Source organism: Carassius carassius, chromosome 34, assembly GCF_963082965.1.
Source record: "Carassius carassius chromosome 34, fCarCar2.1, whole genome shotgun sequence".
Taxonomy (NCBI): domain Eukaryota; kingdom Metazoa; phylum Chordata; class Actinopteri; order Cypriniformes; family Cyprinidae; genus Carassius; species Carassius carassius.
The window spans coordinates 7,099,486-7,124,204 of record NC_081788.1 but is presented as its reverse complement, the minus strand read 5'-3'; the positions used below and the strand labels follow the sequence as shown (position 1 = coordinate 7,124,204).

General features: G+C 36.8%; 1 protein-coding gene across 10 annotated transcripts in view; it reads left to right on the top strand.

Moving 5' to 3' along the window:
* Positions 1 to 24,719, top strand: part of LOC132115400 (calcineurin-binding protein cabin-1-like) — a 91,766-nt gene that overhangs the window by 15,721 nt on the left and 51,326 nt on the right. For 5 of the 10 annotated variants that reach the window (XR_009425483.1, XM_059523850.1, XM_059523852.1 and 2 more), the window contains exons 20-30: positions 401 to 553; positions 6,419 to 6,625; positions 6,712 to 6,857; positions 6,930 to 7,191; positions 7,322 to 7,486; positions 9,807 to 9,896; positions 10,595 to 10,779; positions 11,367 to 11,617; positions 16,406 to 16,501; positions 18,992 to 19,168; positions 20,610 to 21,028. Coding sequence is in view for 9 of the 10 variants with exons in the window: in XM_059523850.1 (XP_059379833.1) it covers positions 401 to 553; positions 6,419 to 6,625; positions 6,712 to 6,857; positions 6,930 to 7,191; positions 7,322 to 7,486; positions 9,807 to 9,896; positions 10,595 to 10,779; positions 11,367 to 11,617; positions 16,406 to 16,501; positions 18,992 to 19,168; positions 20,610 to 21,028 (2,151 nt within the window). In the remaining variant the exon portion in view is untranslated. The remainder of the gene's footprint in view (positions 1 to 400; positions 554 to 6,418; positions 6,626 to 6,711; positions 6,858 to 6,929; positions 7,192 to 7,321; positions 7,487 to 9,806; positions 9,897 to 10,594; positions 10,780 to 11,366; positions 11,618 to 16,405; positions 16,502 to 18,991; positions 19,169 to 20,609; positions 21,029 to 24,719) is intronic. The other 5 variants (XM_059523856.1, XM_059523855.1, XM_059523853.1 and 2 more) reach the window with 5 other exon arrangements.

Here is a 24,719-nt window from a genome sequence, read left to right as displayed (position 1 = left end):
TGATTTGCTGCTCAAGAAACATTTCTTATTATTATCAATGTTGAAAATAGTGCCGCTTAATATTTTTGTGGTTCTTTGATGAATAGCAAGTTCAAAGGAACAGAATTAATTTGAAATAGAAATATTTTAGCAGCATTATAAATGTCTTTACTGCCAATAATACAAATATTATGTGATATTTGATATATTATTAAATATTATATATATATATATATATATATATATATATATATATATATATATATATATATATATATATATATATAATTTTTTTTTTTTTTTTTACTGACCCCAAACTTTTGAACAGTAGTTGAAACAGTAATGCACAGCACCATTTAACAGTATTTTGCTTTAATGATGAAGGCTTTCTGCTGTCTAATGATCATGCATCTGTTTTCAGGTGCGTGTATTGCGGGAGAAGCTCGCAGGACCTGAGAAACTGCCATATAAAGAGGATCTGGAGACGGCACTTGAGCAGTGTTTCTTCTGCCTGTATGCTTACCCGAGCAAGAAGAGCAGAGCCCGATACCTGGAGGAGCATTCTGCCCCACAGGTAGCACACTCACTGTGGCCAATGATATAAGCATATTTTACACAAGCAACTTTCTGAATAACACTGATGTGCACAATTCATCAGGATATACAAGACAAAAAATGTTTCTTTAAAAAACTTTCATCAAAATAGCCTACTCTTCATCTGAAAACTTTTCTGTTCAAATAACCAAGGCAATGCAGACAAATTAAAATAGTATTCATCACTAATACAACCCTGTCTGGGTACAAATCTGTCACATAACAAAGTGATTCTGAATGTTGTTTTACATTTCATTTATTTAGCAGACTCTTATCCAAAGCGACTTTCAAATGAGGAACACAACAAGCGATGCATCTTAACGAGGCAATAACATGAGAAGTGCTAGCAATACAAAGCTTCACCAATGTCTAGAATAGTACAAGATGGGACAGGGAGGAATATAAGAAATAGTGACAGCATAGAGGGTTTTTTAAGATTCAGCAGGATGTCATGAAGTGCTCATGGAAGAGATTGAAGAGTCTTACGCTGTTTCTTGAATATTGTCAGGGATTTCAGCTGGATTGTGTTAGGAAGATCATTGCACCAACAAGGAACAATGAATGAGAAGGTTCTGGAAAATAATTTAGTATGACATAGTACCTCTCATTCACAGACCTTTGGCTTCTGGAGGCGATGTAGCATGTGTCCATTCTGTATGCAAGCATTAATATCTTGAGCTTAATGTTAGCAGCAACCTGTAGCTAGTGCAGTCTCTTTCAAGGAATGGTTGACACCGCAATGAAAATTATGATTTACTTGCCCAAATGCCTTTTGTTTTTTGACAGAACTTAAATGATTATATTTGTAATGTTCTCTCATATTTCTTCTCCAACCATTGAAAGTCCACGCAAACTGAAAATTTCATGCTTCATCATAAGAATAATCCATGTGAATTTACTTGAGTGATTTAATAATGTCTTCTGAAGAGACATCGTCACTTTATATAATGAACAGATAAGCTTTTTATTCACATATAAACATCGAATATGGTAAACATTAGCATAAACTAGCTTGTTTGACATTCAAGAACCAATAAGTTTGTAGAAAGCAAGTATGGTAAATTATGACATGATTTTTGGGTGAAATAACCCATTAAATGGGGGCATCATATGCAAAGTTCACTTTTACGTTGTGTTTGCATATATTGTGTCTCAGCAGTGTCTGAACACGACCATCCTACAATGATAAAAATCTACTCACTCCTTTTTCTTTTTTTTTTTTATCTCGCCCCAAAAACCTAAAAAGTCTCAATTATCGAGCCATTTTGAGTTTCTGCGCAGAATGACATCATATTGCTCAGGCCCCGCCCACGACCGCTGACGGACTGTCCTGCATTAGCATATCCTTAGCATATCGCCCTTAACCAATTGTAAACTGTCTGCCATTTTCTCCTAAACAAATGCAGGTGTTTTGTAGTTTGATGTAAGAAGCAAACATAAGATTCTTCATATTCTACCGACGTTAGAGCCACTGAGGATGCAGTGGATTAATTCTGTTTTGGATGGTTATGCTCCTAAATTAGTTTTTGTTCTACCCAAATATTTTACTCCAGACTGCTTTCTAAATGAGGGACAATTTAAGGCAGGTTTTGCTAAAACGTTAAAGATCAAGGATGGATCAGTACCCACTGTTTGTGATCCAGCTGCACCTCTAGAAGTAAGTCTCACACTTTATATTTATTATTATTATTTGGAAATCGCCTTAAGAGAGGGGCGGGGTGAGCAGAGCTCATTAGCATTTAAAGAGACATGCACTGAAATGGGTCGCTGTGAACGGAGCTGTTGACAAGGGGAAAAGGTGTTGTTTTACATGACAATAGAGGAATTTTAACTAAAGTATGTTAGACATTTCATGAAGACACTAAAGAATCACACCAGCTTGTGGAAAATGGGCATCCAATTTCACCTTTAGCTATGGTTTAAGCTGCCCATGTAATAAATTAGCTTGTATAAACTACTAACAGAAACATTTAAACAACTTAAATGGCAATACAATTTTTGCCATTATCAAACAGAAAAAACATTGAAAAAGGCTGAATTACTTTTTTTTTCTTTTTTTGGGCACAGGCAGAGTATTGACCCAGATATTATTGCAATATATTGTTAGGTCTGTGCTGATTTAGGAACAATTTAGACTCAAGCTGACTTTCACAAAATCAATCCATCTGATTTAATTTATTAAACTGAATCAGCAAGCATTTCTGCTTGATAGCGAAGACTGTGGTTGATTCACTTGCTTTTCTGTGCCTCTTCTCGTTCAATACACTTAGTGTGGTCACTCAATGTTTTCTGCCCACTGAATGATGCAAAATAATGTGTCATAAATGACTGTCACACTAACCCATTACGTGCTGAAATAAAGCTGTAATATTTTAGCTTGGCTATGTTCTGCTACCAAAAAGTGTAGTTAAGTCAGCAGTGCTAACTTTAGTTACTTCCAAACATGAATCCAAAGTCTCCTGTGTACATTCTTATTTTATGTCTCGAAGATCTAAAGCTTTAAAAAGAGAGAAGGAGAACTGTCCCTGTGCTAATGAAGGTAGGTGGATGTTGGATAGGATGAGCTGGTGGTCTGATTCCGCAATAATCCACTGATTTATTACCTTTTGGCAGCAAGAGGCATATTGATCATTTAGACACCCACACACACCCATTATGCAGCACTGCTCACACAAGAAATGCTGTACATACCACCAAAGTACAAAACCGAGGTGTTCTGCGTCTATTTCAGTGTCTCTGGAGGAAACAGACCATACGGTGTAGATTTTTGCAGACATTAAGCAAATATTGAACTGTGCTTATTCTGTGGAGCTGTGAGGAACCGCACCAATGGAGGAAAGGGAAAAAAGTCAGTGTATGTGGTGATTTTGGTTTTTAGTTTTGGTTATGAAAATTTGTATGCTTCTCAGCGGAATAATCAGTTTTTATTCTTTTTTTTTTAAATTAATTTATTTTTAAATCAGTACTTCACAATAGAGAATAAAATACAATTATAGGTTTAAAATCAACATTCCTTTGTTCTTTAATCTTGGGTAAATTTAGTGTGGAATCCACAAAGGATGCATGTGATCTTAAAAGGGAGCATAATTACAAACGCTGTCATCCTACTTTTTAGAATCAGTATCAGGACAAATTACTTGATCCTGGCTTTCTGAACAAATTAGTTAGGTTCAATCCATAACTCATCCTGAATTCCAGCCCCTTTCTCTTCACTAAATGCTTTAACCAACAGTATAATCTGGTTTTATATTCTTTGTAGGTTTCTTTCATTTATCTGATGCTGCATTGTTAGTGTTATAAATCAAAACTAATCGGCACAATTTTTCTGGCCCTGTTATAATAATTCAACTCATTTCTACCCAAACAAATTGTCATAATGCAAGTAGGGAAATTGCTTTTTGTTCCGATGGATAAGTGTCAATGTCAAGCAAAGAGTTGATTCACACCGGCAGCAGGAGCATCGCGTGTGCAGCAGTGAAGTGAGGGTTTCGGCACAGCGTCTATTTTTGCTGCGCTGCTGACGCTCAATTTAAGTGACAACACACTTTTGATGGACAAAATAAACATGATTTCACACAAAACATGCTAAAAACGCACAGAATAAGCATGTCTAGCGTGTTTTAACACGAATTGGAGTAAGGTAAGAAAAGGATTTAATTGCCATATAAGCAAATGATAATTTAAAACATTTGATCAAACTCACAACGAACAATTCATCTGGCTCAGGATCTTAAGTTACAATTGAGTACACATAAGAAATTCATTATTCATACATTGACAGCTTCTGTAAATATTGTATTCTGTAAATATTGCACATGTGTTCACTTACGATTGACGTGACAATCGTATGCCTTATATTTATTTTCAGTTCCACAGTTACAGAAACGGAGCTATAGACACAATAAATACACATATTGACATGTTCATTATTCGGCCTAATAAAAATATTATGGACGCTCAGTGTGTTCACCTCGGTTAGAACAAACCTTTAAAAAAAATTTTATGCATCTCTATGAGAAAATAATGACTTAAATATAATATTCTTACTTAACAACTAGCTAAAATAGAATAAATAATTATATTGCTCCAGGTCTTCAGTTACAAAAGCAGACAAGGCATAAGGCACAAATTACAAACAAGGACACAAGACAAACACAAAACAATTGTATAAATCATGTTGACCCCTTCAAAGAAAAATATGAATATTTAAATTACGGTTGGCTAGAAACGCATAGCCAATTATTATAATTTTTAATTTTGAGATTCTTACTTAACCTAACGAGTAGTTAAAATCTAATGAATTATTCACATTTCTCCCGATCAACCACAAAAACGGAGCTTAATCACAAGTAATTTACATAGCCAAAAGCATATTGACAGCTTATAAGAAATGGATATGAATATTGTCGACACACACCAAACTTGGTTAATACCACATATGTTTATAGCTGTCTTTGTAGAGATATATGTAGCTTTGGAGCCGTTGCGGTGACAATGTAAAAACGCTTCCAATGTGAATACTCTGGAGCAGCTGTCGCTGCAGTGACGCTGTAGTTACACTAACACACTGCTCACGCTTGCAGTGTGAAACAGGCATTACTGTTACTCCTGAGGGGAACAAAAGAGTCTGTTCTCACTAATAGCTTGACAGGAATCCCCAGTTAAAACTTTACATTCATGTGTGTTCGGCAAAATGTCCTTGACCAAAATTAGCATGGTAATATCTGATGATAAATCTTAAAAAAAAAAAGTTAAATCCCATTATAATATACAAAAAGATATAATTAAATAAAATTTAAAGTATCGATAATGTTAAATATTTGGGAGAATTATTATTTTTTATTTATAAATTATAAAAAGTACAGTTTTGTGGTTTGTAAGAAATATTTATGGCTGGTAAAATCTTGTCAATTTGCAGGCAGATTAATATGTGGCAAAAAGTTTGTTGAACCAGTGTGATCAGTGTTGACAAACTATTAAAAAGAAATGTTTACATAATTCTGAAATTAAGTAAAATTTAAATATTAGATGAAAAATCTCTACTTGAAAAAGCACAAAAATGTAACATACCTAATTATATCACATCTAAACCTAATCTAATGTATCTGGACACATTCTTAGAAATAAATCATAGTGAGGGTAGTACCATCTCCTTCCTATACAAGGCTTAAGAATAGGTGAAAAGTCTAGCTATAGAGAAAATGTAATCTGCTTACGATGGAAATTCCTATTGAAATTTGGGAACGAAGTCTTGAACTTGTTCACAAATGTTCCATTAATGCAAGACATTGTCTTATTCAGTTCAAAACACTTCACAGGCTTCAATATTCCAAGTGCAAACTGCACAGTATATTTTCCTGAAGAATCGCCAAAAATGAGATTATTAATGCCTATATATTTCTGCTTTTATTGTTGGACAGCAATTTTGGGTTGGATGTTTTTTCTGTTTTTCCTTCAAGCATATCTGTTAGAATGCAAGTTCTATTTGTTTGCATTTCTTACGGAATTCCTAGTAAAAATATTTAAACCCCAAAAAAGCAGAAATGAATTTGAATTAGAAATGTTGCATTGGCAACTAACTAAAATAAAATATGCTTGAAGTACTATAATTACCAAAACTAAAATAAAAATGTAAGTTAAATAGAAATATTAAACTAAAAACTAATAATGACAAAAGCACATAACAATATAACTAAAATTTTTATGAAAACAAAGTATTAAAATAAATGCTAACTCAAAATGTTAATCAATACTATAATAATTTATAAATAACACTCAAATAAAACTGTTTTGGAATCTGATTACATGGTATTGTTACATCTTTCTCTCTCTATCTCTGATCTAGGTGGAGCTTCATTGGGATGATGCCGTCTTTATGTTTGAATACTTTAAACCCAAGACCTTGCCAGAGTTTGACAGCTATAAGACCAGCACTGTCTCTGCTGACCTTGCCAACCTGCTTAAAAGGCTTTCTGGAATAATCCCACGTAACAATGGCCCAACGCTGTCTGTAGATGACGTGTCTGCCTATATCGAAGGAGGTGCTCTCAAGGTTTGAGCTCATTGACTTTCATCCCTTCATCTAGATCTTTTTTTATCCATTCATCTGTCAGTTAAAAGCATTTCTCCTTCTCCAAGGCGCCAGCACTTCCGGAAGGAGCTTCCCCGGCGCCCCCTGTGGTTAACGAGCTGTACTACCTGCTAGCGGACTACCACTTCAAAAACAAAGAGCCGTCCAAAGCCATCAAGTTCTACGTGCACGACATCTGCTTGTGTCCCAACAGGTCTGTGACAGTTTTACATTTGAGGTTTCTATCATCAATGCATTCAGCTGTAGTTGACTGTTGTCTCTCCAGGTTTGACTCGTGGGCAGGCATGGCATTGGCACGTGCCAGTCGCATCCAGGACAAGCTGAACTCCAATGAGCTCAGGAGTGACGGACCCATCTGGAAAAACTCTCTGGCTGTGCTGACCTGTTTCAAACGGGCTCTGGAGATAGACTGCTCCAACCTCTCCCTGTGGATTGAGTATGGTACCATGTCCTATGCCTTGCACTCCTTCGCTTCCAGACAGCTCAAACAATGGAAACACGAACTTCCTATTGACTTGATCAAACAGGTACTTCAGTTTGTAAAGATGAAGACTCATCTGAGAGTGAGAGAGACATGAGTGTGTATTAAACTAGAAATAAGTTTCAGGTGACTGTGTTTCAGGATTTGTGTCAGCTACTGTTTGTTTGTGTTTAAAGATGGAAGAGCGCAGAGACTCGATGTTGGAGATGGCGTCGCAGTGTTTTCAGAGCGCCTCTCGCTGTGACGGGGATGAGGAAGAGTGGCTCATTCACTACATGATGGGGAAGATTGCTGAGAAGCGCAAACTGCCGCCCAAAGACTACCTGCAGCTGTACAAAATGGTGATGAGCTGGGCTACAACTGGCCTGCTGGATAATCTGATTGGCTATTGAGAATGTGTGACATCCATCACTAGGGTTGTTTTCAGACCTGTAGGTTGTTTGCTTTGTTCTAAAACCAGAGCTTTATTGGTTACTAATTGCCTTTTTTTTTGGTTTGTTTAGCTTCAATTTAATTCAGGTCACCTTTATTTCTATAGTGCTTTATACAGCACAGGTTGTGTCAAAGCAGCTTCACAGAGATAAACAGGAAAGCAGCAGAATCAGTTATTGAAAAGCAACTATAGCCCCTTTCACACGGCACATCGGACCCGGCAAATTTCCGGAACATTGCCGGGTCGCCTTCTGGGTGAAAGCAAACACGTCCCGGGATTGATTCCGGCATTGAACCCGGGTAGGGGACCTAGTAACATTGCCGGGTTCAGTCCCGGGACGAGGCTGTGTGAACAAAAGCCAGATCTAATGCCGTGTCGAATGCCGTGCCTTTGGTGTGAGAGACCTGGGTTCGAATCCACTGTGAGACACCAATGTGTCCCTGAGCAAGACACTTAACTCCTAGTTGCTCCAGAGGCATGCGACCTTTGACATATATAGCATAGGGATGGGACGATAACCGGTTTTATTGATAACCGTGATAAAATGTGCTGAAGGTTAGTAATGAATTAAAAATGAATTATCATTAAAACCGTGTTTGATTATCGCGGTTTTAATAACTCACTATTAAATCATGTCCAGCCAGCAACAGTCTGACGCAAGCGCAGCGCACAATGTTTTTTTTGTTTTTTTTCGAGAAGGAATGGCGAAAGTCAGTGACTTTTCTATGCTTTTCTATGCTTCTACACTTTTCATTGTAAGGAAGGAAATGCCACAGAATTTAATCTTTCTTTAAATTAAGTGCATAGAGTTGCTTGTTTTATTAGTTGTTTGTTGATTATTAAATATAAAACTTGCTGAAATGTTTTCAGTGTGAGCATCAACTATTTTTGAACACTTTCATCTCGTTTCAACAAAACCGTGATAATATTGATAATCGTGATAATTTTAGTCACTATAATCGTGATATTAAATTTTCATACCGTCCCATCCCTAATATAGCAATTGTAAGTCGCTTTGGATAAAAGCATCAGCTAAATGAATAAATGTAAATGTAATCAACGTTCGCGACAAAAAAAATATGTGCAAACTGTAATAAAGCAGAGATCAGTTAGTTCCTCACTTTCCGCGCTGACGCCGAGATCGTTCGCCAGCTTCAGTAAAAGTATAACGTGCCTAATGTTCTCAACTCGTACATTACACGTCACGCCCTGATGTCACGTGTCATTACGAGACGTTTACGGGTTGTGTGTGAAAGCACGCACATATCCTGGGTAATCACTGGCAGTGTGAAAGTGCAAAATCTAGCAACCCGGGAACAATTTCCGGAACACTTTACCTGTGTATTTGCTGGAATGGCAGTGTGAAAGGGGCTCATGAAGATAATTCACATTCTGCTGTAAAGCATCTCTTAAAGACAATAATGCCTATTTATTTGAGTAAGTTTAATTACGTCCGTTTGGTTCAAAGCATACCATAATGTGTCACATGTGAAGGGTTTGTTTACATGACATTGCTTTCAACTTAAAACTGCCCTGTAGTGCAGACTTTCGAAAATGGTTTCAAAGTGCAAATTTTTGAAAATGATACTATCATCTCCATTTTAATACAAAAATGTCATGCACGTGTGTATTACTTGTTCAATCTATAGGCATGCGTGAGTGTCTTTACGAAGTGACATTGTCATCTAGTGGCCTGGCATACATAATACAACATTTTAGCTGTTTTCGTGGATCCGTGTGAATTAGGATCGTTTGTCGTATGTAAATGAAACATTTCAAAAATGCTAAGGAAAAGCTTTTTCGTTTTTAGTGCATTGTTATTAAGTAAATGTACCCGGAGTAAAACTGTCCTCTCATTGGTCAGAGTGCATCTCTTTATGTTCTTGCTTCAACCGAACCGCTCCAGATTTCTTTGTCAGTTAGGCTGACAGAAACTTCTGCAGGCAATGTCAGACAGAAAACTTGTGAATGGAACACACCAACAGTTCAGTGATACAGTTAGAGAATGATTAGGACACTCTGACATAAGTGTACTTTTAGTCACTTCAGGTCTGACTCTGTTCTGGTATGAAATGCCTACTTTTTTCATCGTTCAGATAGTTCCTTGTGGATAAAATTGTGTGAAATGTGTAAAGCCGTTGCTGGGGTTTTGTGTGTGAAAGTAGCTGCTGACGGCACAACAGTCAGACACGCATCTCATTACAGCCTTTGTGTCCTTCTCTCTCCAGTCTGCACACTACCTGCATGAGGAGGCAGCCAGATACCCTCGCAAAATCCACTACCACAACCCCCCTGACCTTGCCATGGAGGCCTTAGAGGTATGTAGTGGAATAGGGCTCATTTACACGGTTGTGTACGCTTCCATTCAAAAGATGGGTTTGCTGCAGTTTTGATGTTTTTAAAAGAAGAGCCTTATGCTCAGCAAGGTTGCATTTATTTGATCAAAAATGCATTAAAACAGTAATAATGTCAAATATTACTACAATTGGAAATGTTCTATTTTAATCTATTTAAAAATGTTCTTCCTGTGATAAAAGCTGAATTTTCATCATCATTACTCCAGTCTTCAGTGTCACAAGATCCTTCAGAAATCATCCTAATATGCTGAATTGCTGATTAAGAAACATTTCTTATTATTTTCAATATTGAAAAAACAGTGGCGCTTAAAATTTTTCTGGATTTTTTTTTTTACGATTCTTTGAATAGGAAGTTCAAAAGAACAGCATTTATTTGAAAAAGAAATTAATATCCATGTACAAATCTTTACATTGATCAGTTTAATGCATCCTTGCTGAATAAAAGTATGAATTTCTTAAAAAAAAAAAAAAAAAAAAAAAAAAATTCTAAAATAATTTTTTACATTTCAATCTCTTTTCTTCACTGACCTCAAACTGTTGAACAGTAGTGTATTGCAAATGTATTGCATGTACTCCTGTACTACGAATAAACAACTGAGCACAAGTTGCATTTGAATTCTTCTGGAAATATATCTCCTCTCTTACTTCCGCCTGGTCAGCTGTTTTTCCGCCTGAGCGCCACCATTCTGAAGTTGCTGGAGAATGAGGAAGATGATGGTGAACAGTCTGAGCAGCAAATGAAGCTTCTGAATTATGAGGTGTTCTTCAACATGCTCGCCGAAGCTGCTGTTGGACCCTTTGCACGCGGGGAGGAGAAGACCACGTCCAAAACCAGCAATGACAAGTATGTCCACAAACCCTTTAAGCTTTAGGCTTGGAGGGCCTAATATTGTCAAACATAGACTAAGACTCTGATTTCAAATTGATTACAGTTGTATGTCAGCAAACCTTTAAAAAGAGGAGACTGCACTGCCATTGCTGATATTACGCACTGTAGTCTTGCACAAAATAATGAAGAAATTAGTAGCAAGCTAAAAGTTAACCCAGCACTCATATTAGACAGACTTTAAGGCTGTTTCCTCACTTGATTTGATTAAGTGCAGAGTTTTGAAGAAGTTATTTGAGGTTTCTGTCCCTCCATTACATCCTACACAACTACTAGTCAATGCCCAGAAATGCAGTAAATAAATCTTTGAAGTAGTCCACGTGACTCCAGTGGTTCACCCTTTGTTTTATGAGGCGATTGCAAAGCTTTCTGTGCACAAAAATAACTACTTTATTCAACAGTTTCTTCACTTCCACGTTGATCTCAGATGCACTTTCACAAAAGCTGTGTTGACGTGAGAGCAGACGTTCTTTAACGATGTTAAAAGAAACCCTACATTCTTTTCGTGTTTTTGTTTTGTTAACATAATTCTTTCCTCCCAACAGGGAAAAGCTTCCATCCATTAACGATGAAGACTCGCGCTCCTCGGCTGGCGTGAGTACCTGTCCGGCAGCTTTGGCCAGCTCATCTGTCACATCTGTGGTGGCTCCTCCAACTTCTTTGCCTGGCGACGGTGCGGCAGGTGCGAGTTCTCCCCCGTACGCGGTCACTCCGGTCGACCACGATTACATCAAACGTAAAAGCCTGCAGCAGAGGCACAGGCAGGGGCAGGAGCTCCAGCAGCAGCAGCAGGACGGTACTGTACCAGGGCCAGAGAATAACTCACTCACTCACTCACTCACGCACGGGGAATGAGGATGATGACGCTTACAGTATTCACCACTATGAAATTGAATTATGGGCTCTGGTGTATAATAACATCTCCTCCCACCCCTCTTCTTACCATCTGCACCAGGCCTTAGAGGATCATGGGAAAATGGGCAACATTGCTTACAGTGTCTCAGCATTTTTCCCCCTGTTTCTTTATTCGCCCTGCTTTCGTTACACTTTGTCATTTCTTGCCTTCACGTAAGTAGGGGTGTCCCCGACTAAGGATTTTCATAGCCGAATCGGAATTTTCGAATCTTGCCGATATATCTTGCTGATATATCTTGAATCTTGCTGATAGTTGAATCATATGTTTGGGGGCGGGGCAAAATACATTAACAAGAGTCAAGTCAGACATTCGACAACCATAATTACCGACGCACAGGGAAAATGTGTAACTGACGCCTCGCAGATACAAAAATAATGTTTTGATTAAAATGTAGTTAACATTGTGCTTTCATTATAACATTGTCTATAATAGAAGTTATTAATGTTCTGCATTTTTGTTTTGAGCTGCACGCGCTGAAGAGGACCAGTAGAATGAACTATTTGATAGCAGGTTTTTAATCAGTGGGATTTAACTCATTTATGTCATATAGAATACACTGTTATTTATGCAACATAAAGTTAATATTACGACTTGTAGGCTATCTGCGCAAAATGCCCCAAATGCATGAACGTGACTTCGAGGCTCTAAATGAACTCCTTTTGTGCACGTGTTCTTCACGAACAACGTGCAGAAACAGCAGCTAAACTCTAAAAATTCACCGCGTTTTATTATAATGGTGTTCTCATTATAATGTTATGTATATGACAGTCCCATCATAGTTATTAATATTATGCATTGTTGTTAGTCCTGATGAGAGATTATCACCGTAGTACTGCAATGAAGCACTTTACTGCAGCGCTTAAACATGATAAATAATAGAGGCTATATAATGATATATATATATATATATATATATAATTTTTTTTTTTTTTTTTTTTTTTTTTTTTTTTTTTTTTTTTTTGAAATAACTTGAACCCTACCTGATCGAAAAAATCCAGTCTTTGTCTATGTCAGTTTGAGTCTTGGTAAAGATATAAACCCCTGCCTCCAAGATTGTTCTCTGTCTGTCACGGGTTCTGGAAAGTGAAACTTAAATCTGTAGGGGTGGTTGGATTTATTCAAGCATGTTAAAAAATAAATTTAAAGCTTCTTTTTTTTCAGATTCTTATTTTTACAGCATTATCTTATAGGCTGTATATTAACTTATTGGGAGAAAACTGGTAGTTCTATGTGAAATCAGACATTTGAGCTCCCCCATATAGCCAATATGGCATGATCATAACAGAATATTCAGCTGAGATTGGTAGTCGAATCGGGCTCCTCAAATCGAAGCATCGAATCATCTACTATTCGGGGTCACCCCTACAGGTAATGAAATCAGATTTTCAATCAGAATGGTTTACATTCATTCTTTACATTGTTTCCGCTGCTGAATTGCCTTCACATCCACCAAATTACCATCATTTTATGTGCGCTTGCCAGTCCTGCACGAATTATGAATGTGCTTTGCACTTGTTCACCCAATTCCATTCCATTTCCATTCCCGCTCCATTTAGTGCTACTTTGCGAATTGTTTCGCAATGGATTAATTAATATGCATCGGACTCAATGTGCAAGGTTTCTGTGTGTGACAAATTTTGTGCATTTCGTATGCGAAAAGACACTTTCGGATTCAAAAAAAGACCGTGCAGAGACCAGGTCTTCAGAATTATACTTGGTATTCTGTTATCAAAATAAAGAAAATGGTCTTAATATCTCATTAATTCAACTTAGTAAGACAACTTGATATTTTTGTAGACTTGGTACATTTCTGTCTCAACTTAGTGTTGTACTAGTTTTCTTAGGAAGTTGACCGTGTCTTATTTCAACACAAAATATTCATATTGATGCAAACATTTAACATTTATAAGTTAATTAAATGTCAGTAATGAACAACACTACACAAATTATAGTGATCATGAAGCAGGTCTTAATTCTGTCCCTAACCTGTACATTAAAGTGGACAGACAATATACAACACCCCATCAGTTATATTCAGTTATACTGCCACCTGTTTGCATAGTAGTGCAACCTAGAGAACAACCTTTATGTCAAGTTCACAAAATAATTAAGTGTAAAAAAATGTAAGTCATGATCACAAGATAATTTATGTCGAGATCAAGTCATGATCATGAAAAAAAAAAATCCATGGCCTCTTTGGACTTTCATAGTGTCTTTGTCAGCTTTCAGCCTTCCTATCCTGTGGTAACTTGTGGTATCGGTTTTCAGGTTTAGCCATGCTTTTGAGATTTCAAAATAATGTAAAAACAATTTCAGTGAGAAGTCATTCATTTTCAATTCACATGGGATATTTGAGTTTCAGATGTTTTTTGTAGTAGTTTGAAAGGAGGCATGGCTGTGGCCTGTTTTGATGAAATGGAGTCCGTATTTTTGAAACCGTGTCAGATGGTGCTGTTGACCTATTTGCTGGAGTCAATCTCAGCTTGGTGTGTTCATTTCATACAGTTCTTAGATTACGTCACTTCAGTCTTTAGGTGGATTGTCAGGGGCTAAACTTCTGCTCAGCTCTTATGTTGTGTTCATCAGAGTTTAGGCTAAATGTAGCATGTCTTACATGACTATCAATGGGCATTGTTTAGTTTTTTTATGTGTGTAATGTAGCTATGAAATGTATGTATTTAAAGGAGATTTCATAATGCTTTTTTTAAAGTAAAAAAATAAGCAATGGAGACTCACCAACTCACCCAACAGATTTGGCTGTAAGCAGGATTACCCAGCTTGAAGCAACAGAAATAAAAAAAGAGACTCAAATTTCGCATTACTTTAAATCACAAGACATTTTATATTTATTACACACACGTACACAAAAGAAAATCCTGTTCCATTTAAAGTTACTTTATCTTATTTGGGAGTCACCAATATTTCTGAGTCAGTAACAATAATTGTTTGTTTTGAGAGATACCAATAATTTTACTTTAGTAGTTTACCACTTTTAATTAAAGTGACGGTATAAAAAAGCTAATTTGATTAAAAACAGCCACATGAAATGAGTATTGCTTTGAAACTTTTTTCCGTATAGACAGTGTGACCAACTCTTAACTGTGAATTTTTTTATTTAATTCACAATTTATTAAATATGATCATACAATTTATTAAAAACATAAAAATCGTATAGATGTGTCGTATATAGTAGAAAAGGTCTCAGTTAGAATTTGAAAAACCTCAGACTCATAAGCGGGCTTTCAAACATGGTGCGATCTTTAATTGCTAATGAAATGGAATATGGTTTATTTTTAACCGAAACAAGAACATGCTTCATGTGTGAGCAGCTCTCTCTACGAGATCTACTGTTTTTCTTTTCTTTCTTTTTTTGTTTAATTTATTAGCTGCATTTACTTTGTGTCAATAATCAATTTTTATTTTCTCAGTTATCTGTAAAGTGCAGCATACGACTTGCTAATGGATTGAAGTGGTAATGGTCCTGGATGCTTTATTTAATATAGAGCGCTCATGGCGTAAGTGGCTGAAAAAACAATGAAACCGTGCAAGAACACACCTCATGTATGAGCGACCCTTTTTTTCAGTTTTCCAGTTATCTGTGAATAATATATCCCACTAAATAATATATAACTAATAATATACAGTGCAGCTCTGATAGTTTTCATGTTTTTTGTGGCTGGCCTCATGTCATTACCTCACTGAAACCACGACAGCTTACTGCAGATTTGAAGTGTGATTTTTAAAGGTGAACATTGTGACATGTTGCCCATGTTCCTCAGTTGCTCCCATGGCCTGCTTTGGTCTCCCTGTCTCCCTGCTGCCTCCTGCCTGCTCCCTCTCTGCCTGCCTCTGACCTGCTTCCCACCTGCTGCTTCTTAATGGATGCATGATGGGTCAGCTCCCTGATTCAACAAAGACTTCCCACAATGCACTCTGCACTGCTCTGTGTGCAAACTGACTTCTGACCAACGTGTCTGCCGTGGCTCACATGTGCAAGGGAGATTGTTCTTGTGGGTTGTTCTGAATAATGTGGTTTGGTAAAGACAGTGGGAAGCTTTAACAGCTTTTTCCGCAAATGTTGGTGAGTGGATGAGTTTAGCTTCTTAATTCACTCTCCTGTATGATTGATGATTTTTAAAGGCCCCGATATACTCACGGTGAAGTTCTTTTTGTTATTTCGATCTCAACACTGCTGAGAACGCCATATTAATGAATATGTAAATATGTGCGTTTTCCTGTCAGTTAAAAAACAGACAATTAATTGGAGATTTGCATGTCAGTGAAGGCGGAGCTTGCAAACTCCCAAAATGAACTGACCAATGAAATTGCCTTTGGCTTAATTTTGTTTAAATTGCTGTAACAACAGTCTTTGATTTCGCTTGAAGTATATCGGGGCCTTAATGTGTCAATGTCACAAACACATGCAGGTCTTTAGAAGATGATGCCTGGTTTTGCTTTGAGGCATCATTTTCCACACAATTAAGGACAATTTTCTCCCAAAATGTGGTGAAATATGACTCATAAATAACCTCTAAAAGCTGCCTATTTCTCAGCACAACAGATAATGAAAGATCTCCTCTATTCACACTACAGCGGTTCACAAAATATACAACTGTATGTCTTCTCTCCAGGTTCTGAAACATGTTCTAAACTGAATTTCCTCTACAGCTGACTTCTCACGTGACCATGACTACTGCCTGTGTTTCTCTGCTTTGCGGCCAGGATCTGTGTATGGTACAGACGCCCTTCCTCGCACAACCGATAGTACAAAACTACTGGCTCGCCTGTCATTCCTCAAAAGCAGAGCTTAAGTTCCCCAATTCATTAGATAAATAGTTAAGTTACCCAAATTACACACTTTTTTTTTTTCAGTATTTTCCTTTCATTTGTAAAGTTGAGGTCACAGTTACCATTATTCGGTGTTTATTTGCAATTTTTTTGCGAGCTAAATCCAGTAATTTCAGTAGAAATCCACGAGAATGGCAATTTAGCATGAGGGTGAAAGATTTCCCCTCGCAGATTTCACAATAGGGTTCATTTGGTTGTGCAGATTTGCCACGTTGACATGCTGTTTGGTTTGAAATTGACTTTTCTGTAAGTTGTGCTTTATTCATCGGTAGACTATAAACAACCATTTTTTCCAGTAAAATTTTACTAAAGTGAGAGCAACTTCACCCTTTAGCTTACGTTATGTAGCTAACCTGCTGAAATATGGCATGTTCGATGAATTTCACTGAGAGTGTGCAATTAAACACTTTTTACATTTTAGTTGGTCTACATTATAAAAACATTTATTGCTTAAAAGCGGTTTCATAATGAAGATTTTTGTTTCTTGTTTTTTTCTTTAATGATCTTACTGTTGAGCTCTACTATTGGTCTTCATTCTGATGATTATTTCAATTCTCAGCATTTATAACTGACACTACTTTGGAATAACAATAACTGTAATGGAATTATAGTTTGGTTGTATGCTCTGCTTTTGAGGAAAGTGACCCCAATATTCACTGTTCTAATATTTGCTGTGGGTCACATCAAAGATTATTATGCAGTAACACTTTACCTTTTCAAAACAAAAGCCATTTTCTTCTCACTCTTACTCTGTTGATGATTTCTCCCCTCAGTCGGATCAGTCTTTTCTGCACCCGGTCCCGTCTAGACCTTCTTTGTGTCTTTAAACATACTCTTGAGCTCCTGTTGAAATCTGTAGCAGACCAACTAATGGGCCTCCTAGAAGTGTTGGCCTATAGCTGCTAATGCGCTCTGCAGGAGGCTGCAATTTTGCGCTGACACCGTGCCATTTTCCCCTTCACACTGAGTGTGCGGGTGTGGTGGAGGGGAGGGGGGTGTTGCCACCGCACTCTGTTGTGTCATGGAGGTGATGGTGTGTGCTAATGAATTTCTACCCTCTGTGCCAAATGCTGACACTCCCAGCATGCTCAGGGGCCTTTTTGCTTGTTTGTGGGCAGCACAAGAAGAATTACATCAACTTTCTTTTCTGGGCTTATATTTTCAAGTGCTTTGCTCTACCTCAGGAGCAGGCTGGTTCGACACCGCATTGAAACATGTGCTCTGTTATCTCTGACCTCAGACCTGGATCAAAACCAATGCACCTGTTAAAGAAAATCTTCTTTCATTAATTACTCGCCTTAATGACCTTTCAAACCTGAATATCCATAAGTGCAAATCAGGTATGAAAATTATTGTCAAAGGAAATATCAGCAGTGAAAAACTACTTGCATTTTAGTATTTTCCTCACACAAATCAGAAGAGTTGGAATATAAGTCATAAGTCCCAATTTCAGTGTAGGTAGAAGCAAAAAATGTAAGAGTCTATGGGTTTGGATGAGCGTGAGGTTGAGTAATATTGACAGATTTTTTGTTTTGTGGATTACTAGAGTTTTTTTTTTTCCTCTGCAAACCCGAATTGGCTTTTGGATTATTGCAGAAAATTAACTCAGAGTCCAACAAAAGTTTGATTCTTACACATTTTTTTTTCATAAAAAATTTACAATTACATCAATGGCGAGGAAGCGTCATCTCATTAATAACAGAAAATTTGGTCAGAGGTGGGGAAAGTTGAAATCTACAAGTTGGAAAGTTTGAGTTGAAATAGTTTGCAAGAATGTGATTATAAACAGAACAAGGCAGTTAAAGCAGACTAATGAATAGATGTTTACCTGTTCGATTTAATGTTAAAGAAAGCATTTGTAGTCCCACTTATTTCAAGACATGTAATATCTTTAAAAATAAAATCACAAGTGGGATGTTACTGATGTATTTTATGTAATTGAAAAACATGGACATATCGTGGGTTTTGTGTTAAATACAGACCTTAACCAAAAATCCTGACTTTCTGACTGGTTTCCGTGTTTTAGGACTCTTGCAGCACTGTATTGCTGTTCCTTTAATTTGTAGAAAATGATAGCAAAAGTTCTCAGGTAAATAATTCTGATTTCTCTTTCTCCATGTTAAAATCCAAAACCTCGTTCCAAAATAAGCCTGCCTGCTCTTCAGGAATAGCTGCATTTGTAAATCTGTCAATCCAGCAGTTGTTTCCAGCCTTGTTTCCATTAGAAGTTATCACACAATTCTTCTGGGGATCTGTGTTGATTTGTGGATTGTGCAAATTGGGCTACTCTGAAACAATAAATGAATAAAAGGTCTTTTTTAATTATATGATTATTTACAAAGGACAGAGGAGGACACTCTTGTTGAATGAGTGTAATTGTGTGGTATATTTTTTTCCCTAAATCAGAGCAAAGTCAGGACAGCGTTGCTGGTATGTCAGACTCCAGCTCCTTGCAGGATGTCTTCATGGATGCCACCAGCTCACAGGACAGCAGCCACAAAGTCGATCCTGGGAAGTGTAGTATTTTTCCGGAAGAATCAAGTGCCACTGGAAAAGAGAAACCGGCCACAGCAGAGGATGCAGGTATTGATGCCAGTTCTTCTAAACGCGTACTTAAAGCAACATTTTCGCAATTTTTAAAATAATTTCTAACCCAGTTACAATAACAGTATTGACTGTATTTGCGGGAGCAAATACTTTGAATTATTGTTCTTGTGTCTGTGGAGCTCAGGAGTGACTCTCCAACTGGTTAACACATGGTTACAATCATAATAATAATAATAATGATAAAGGTGGCTGCCAACAGATTAACCAGGAAATACTTAATGGTTATTAGGCACATCTCCCATCATATTCTCATTATGGTTCAAAAATCTAATTATATTTGCTTAATTGTGGTAAAATGTATATAGCGTTTAGTATTAATATTTAACATATTTTGTAAACACTCACCAACCCCAGACTTTTGTATAGTAGCATAAAAATATTGTAATTAGTTTTTTTGTATGAAATTATTGAATAACTCTAAAAATAAATTAATGTAAAATTATCTTATTTGTCTTGCCACACCTGTGAGGTGGATGGATTATCTCAGCAAAGGAGAAGTGTTCACTAAAGCCTGGCTCACACTACAGGATTTTTTTGCCCCGATTTCACCCTCCCGAGAATCTTAGCAAACATCTTGTCAAGCACCTCGATCTGTCCCTATGTTCGGCGCAGATTATCTGGTAATGTGAGGCATACACTGGTAGAATCTTGCAACTCCAGATCTGCTCGCACACAAATCGGGGCAGCCCCGATTAATATCAAAAATGTTTGATATTTAGGATTTAAATCGGGATGATGATGGCTATAAGATCACGTCAGTATTTCACAGCCAATGCGCAAAACCACAAAACAGCTGATGTATAGCTCCGCACGCTAGCTAACATATGTAAACATAAATATCAGTGATGATCTGCTGCGTGAGATCAAGTGAGGCGCTCTCTCTGACATGATAATCTTAATGATATCTTGTAGTGTGTGATGCGCCATGATATTCAAATCTTGTAGTGTGTGCATGTTTAACATGTGAGGGAAGATAATCTGCAAAGATTCTCCTTATGTATGTGCTACAACCAGATTTCAAAATTGGTTATGATTTTAAAACTCCTTTAGTGTGATCTGGCTTTGCACAGATTTAGATACATTTGTGAACAATATTTGAGAGAAATAGGCCTTTTGTGTATGTAGAAAAGTTTTAGATCTTTGAGTTCAGCTCATGAAAAATGGGGGCAAAAACAAAAGTTTTGCGTTTATAATTTTGTTCAGTGTAATTTGAATGATAGTATGCAACTAGTTTAAAGTTAGAACTGGTCCTTAAAATAAAGTGTTACCAAAATTTCTTAGCGTTTTCTTTTGATATTGGATTGAAATATTGAAATTCAGCCAATATCTGTCTTGCCAGAATCACAAAACACAGTTGATTATCATTTACTCTGCTGCTTTTTACAATCAATATCTCTGGTGTCTTAAAATCCCACAGGCCCCTTGGAGGACAAGAACATGGATATCAGCTCTGCCACACTCTCTCAAGAATCTTCCGTCACACAAGAGTCTTCAGATACCACCTTATCCATCACCTCCCCTGAGGCCTCCGTTCCCAAAACCCCTACCACAGACACCCCGACCCAAGCTCCACCTCTGCCACTGCACACCTCCCAACCACACAGACCTCAACCCCAGACCAGCTCCTCCAGTGAGGGAAAGCGTAGGCCAGAGCCGCCGCCTCCTCTGGAAGTGATAGAGTTGCCTAAGTGTCTGCCGCCGGGATGGAGAGAGCAGAGGAAAACACTAGTGGATGTGTGTGTGAGGTCTCTCTTCCTGTGTCTGAGTCGCTACCCGCAACACTACAAGAGTCTCTATCGTCTGGCCCACCTGTACTCCTACAGCAGGACACACAAGGTGCGCATAAACTCACAGACACACACGTGCGCACACACACACCTTGTACACACACGTCACAGTGTATAATTTCTGCACCACTGAAATACAGGAATGCAAACTTGCATGTGATCTGAGACAAATGAAGTAGAGATCTTTTTTTGTTTGAACTGTTTAAAAAAAAAAAATCGTTGTTTAAGTTAATCTGGTAATGTAATTAAATTACTGATTACTAGTTATGTTTTCTGAACATCCATGAAATTTGCATGAAATAGTAAGATTTGTGTTGCCTAGCCACAACATCCCAGCATAAACATATAATTCGTTATAATAAAAACATTCAAATAAAAATATCATTAATGTTATTAAAGCATCAACATTCACAAACCACTGTTATTTTTAACCTAAAGCAAGCATAATGTAATGCAGTAATGCGTTACTGCCTAACACTGAAAATAATATTTTATAGTAATGTATTTTGGTGAAAAATATAGGAGACTCTTTAGTTTAAACACTATAGTTTATAAATTACTACATAGTTCAAACTTTTCTTCTATTTGACAGATTTTACCAAATCTGTCAACTGTCATGTAACCAAATGCATAGTCACGCATCAATAATTATTAGTATATTAATAATTTAATATTAATACGTTTTCAAGTAACATCATATTTTAAAGTGCATAAATCAAAACTATAAAATATTTTAGAGAAGTTTTTTTTTTTTTCCAGTTAATGTCATTTTTAAGTAGGTATGAGATCTTAGATGAATTTCAGTCCGGCTTTAGGGTAGGTCACAGCACTGAGTCTGCACTTTTAAGAGTTGTTAATGACCTCCGCGTAATCAGAGATGCAGGTAATGTGGCAGCTCTGATTTTATTGGACTTAAGTGCAGCTTTTGAAACAATAGATCACGTAATTCTTATAAAGTGGTTATCCCATTTAATTGGAATTAGTGGGAAAGTTTTAAAGTGGTTCAAGTCTTTTCTGTAAAATAGAAAATTTTCTGTAAAGTATGGTAACTTTGTTTCAATGGCAGTGCCTGTTACTTGTGGGGTCCCCCAGGGTTCTGTTATTGGCCCTATTTTATTTTCCTTGTATATGTTGCCCCTGGGCTCAATAAAAAAGCCTATTCTGTCAAGAAATGACTTTGAGAATGTTATTAATGCCTTTGTTTTGTCTCATCTGGACTATTCAATTTGTTGTATGTTGAGTCCTGCCAGACCACTATTTCACGCTTGCAATTAGTCCAGAATGGAGCTGCTAGTGGGTGCTAAGAACAGTCATCATATCTCTCCTATTTTATTTAACTAAATTTACTTTATTTAATTTTATTTAGTTAAAGTACTAAAATAACTAAAACTACATAAATTTAGCTAAAAGCTACAACTTAATAAAACTATACAGACTAAATAAATACATTTATAAATTTAAATTAATTTATATGACAACAAGACCGTATAAAAATAAAATCCCATTCGAAATATTAACAAAAACTATAGTTGTTTATCAATTATACTGAATAATGCTGCTTCCTAAATTTTGCTATTGGTTGAACAGGTCAGTGAATCTTATGAAAAAACTCATTCTCATTACTATAGTGTGAAAAGAATTAGCATTAATAACAAATACTAAAAACATACTAAATCATGTCATATCACTTCGCAAAATGATTTCAGTTATTTCAAAGGTCCTTTCAGCTTTCAACAGCCGTAAGAACCACAACGACACTGACCAAGCTAATAAATATAGTAAACAATAAATAAACAACATATAACCACCATGTTTTTGCCACAAAATGTTTTATTATGTATGGAAAGCAAATACTATTTCTCCCACTCTCTCTCCCTTACAAACGCACACTCGTACAGTAATGACACGCACACACACAGAAACATACATGCACACAGAAACTGGTTGTCAGTGGTGCTCTGATGATTTTATCTTAATACCAACTTAAAAGCTTCATGTAATTTTTCACTAGCGAGGTAATAAAGGCGCTGTTCTTGAAGCAGATATTTCGCTGTTAGTAGACTCGCTGCTGCCGAACACTGTTGAGAGACAAACAAAGACTCCATCGACGCATGCTTAATCTCTCGCTCTCTCTCTCTCTCTCTCTCTCTCTCTCTCTCTCATAACTGCATTACTATTAACAGCTCAAGCCTTTATTACTAGGTCTAAAATGACGTTTTGGAATTATCAAACAGAGGTGCTGGATGAGATGCGTAAGAAATTAATCCTTCTCACAAGAATCTTTTAAGGACAAAACCAGATGAATGTTTTGAAATCTATCATATGATTAATGTTTTTAGGTGTGAGAACCATAGTATAAGTGGAATAATTGACTCCGGTCCATTAAATCATTATAAAATAATGCACACCCAAGGTGTAATGCATTCTCATTGTCAATTATTCCTTACTTGATTTGCGGGTGAAGTATAACCATGACATTTCTTGACAGTGTTAATGAGATTCACCTTGTTTAGTCCCACCCCATTAATTGAGTCAGCGTTAGGCCACTCAAACAGTGTTTTGTAATCTTAACTGTGTTTTATCATTTTATAAAATCATACTGCAGCTGGCTTGTAAGTATACTTATGGGGTCACTGCACATAACGCTGGAAAATATTTTGACATAAAAAAGATACAATGACCATTTGCTGCACAAGAACACCAGAATCAGCTCTAGATTTACCGTTTGTGTATCTCTAATGCCAGCTTAGCCAAGAGGATGATATCAACCGTGTGTGTGTTTAAAGCCCATGGACGGTGGATGCCACATCCTACAGATAGTAAGACTGGGCTTTGAAAACTGTGCCCACTCACCTCATGGGTATAAAAAAAGCAGTAGTAAAGCGTATAAGTAAAGCGTAATGCCATGTTTTGTAACACCCCTGACCACTTATCAAACCACTTAAACTTGCCTGAAGTCTAATGCATCTGCTGCAGTTTGTTTTTTACTTGTGGTTGATATGCAAATTTGATAAGTGGGCACGTGGGGTCAGTGGGGATTCCCCATGCTGACTTTACATACAGTATGTGGTCAAGTCATGTAAAAACCCGTGCAAAATAAATCAACTTCCTGCTCAATTTGGCTGATGGTCTTTGTTAGTCACAGCAAGCTGGCAACCCCTTCAGATGTCACATTATTATTAGGAATGCCCTGAAATAAAAATGATCGGCTGAAGCCGAACAAAATGAAACACTGGGCTGAAGGCTCAATACCGATCAAGTTTTTTTTACCTCATGTATTTTGCCAATTTGTTTTCACCATTGCATAAATTAGCCAAAATGGGCTTTTTACCATTATGTCTTGCTTTTCAAAGAATTAAAAAATTAATAACATATCAACAGTTTAAAAATACTTATTTAACACACCAACAAAGCACAATTTAACTTAAAATGAATAACTTAGTAAAATAAGAAAAGATTGGCCATTTTTGAGACCTTCTTGAATCCAACATGTATTATTTACTGTTCAAATAAAAGCAGCCTTGCTGAGCAGAATAAACTTCTTTTAAAACTATTACACATCCCAATTTGAACACAGTTGTTGTAATTATTATTATCATTATTATTGTCTTATTTTTTGTTTTATTATACAGAACAACCATAAAATTACAATACTAACATTACTATACTTACATGTATTAAAGCATAAAGTTCTGCAGTTTATTTACTAAATGTTTAAAGGCAATTTCGCGATTTCAAAC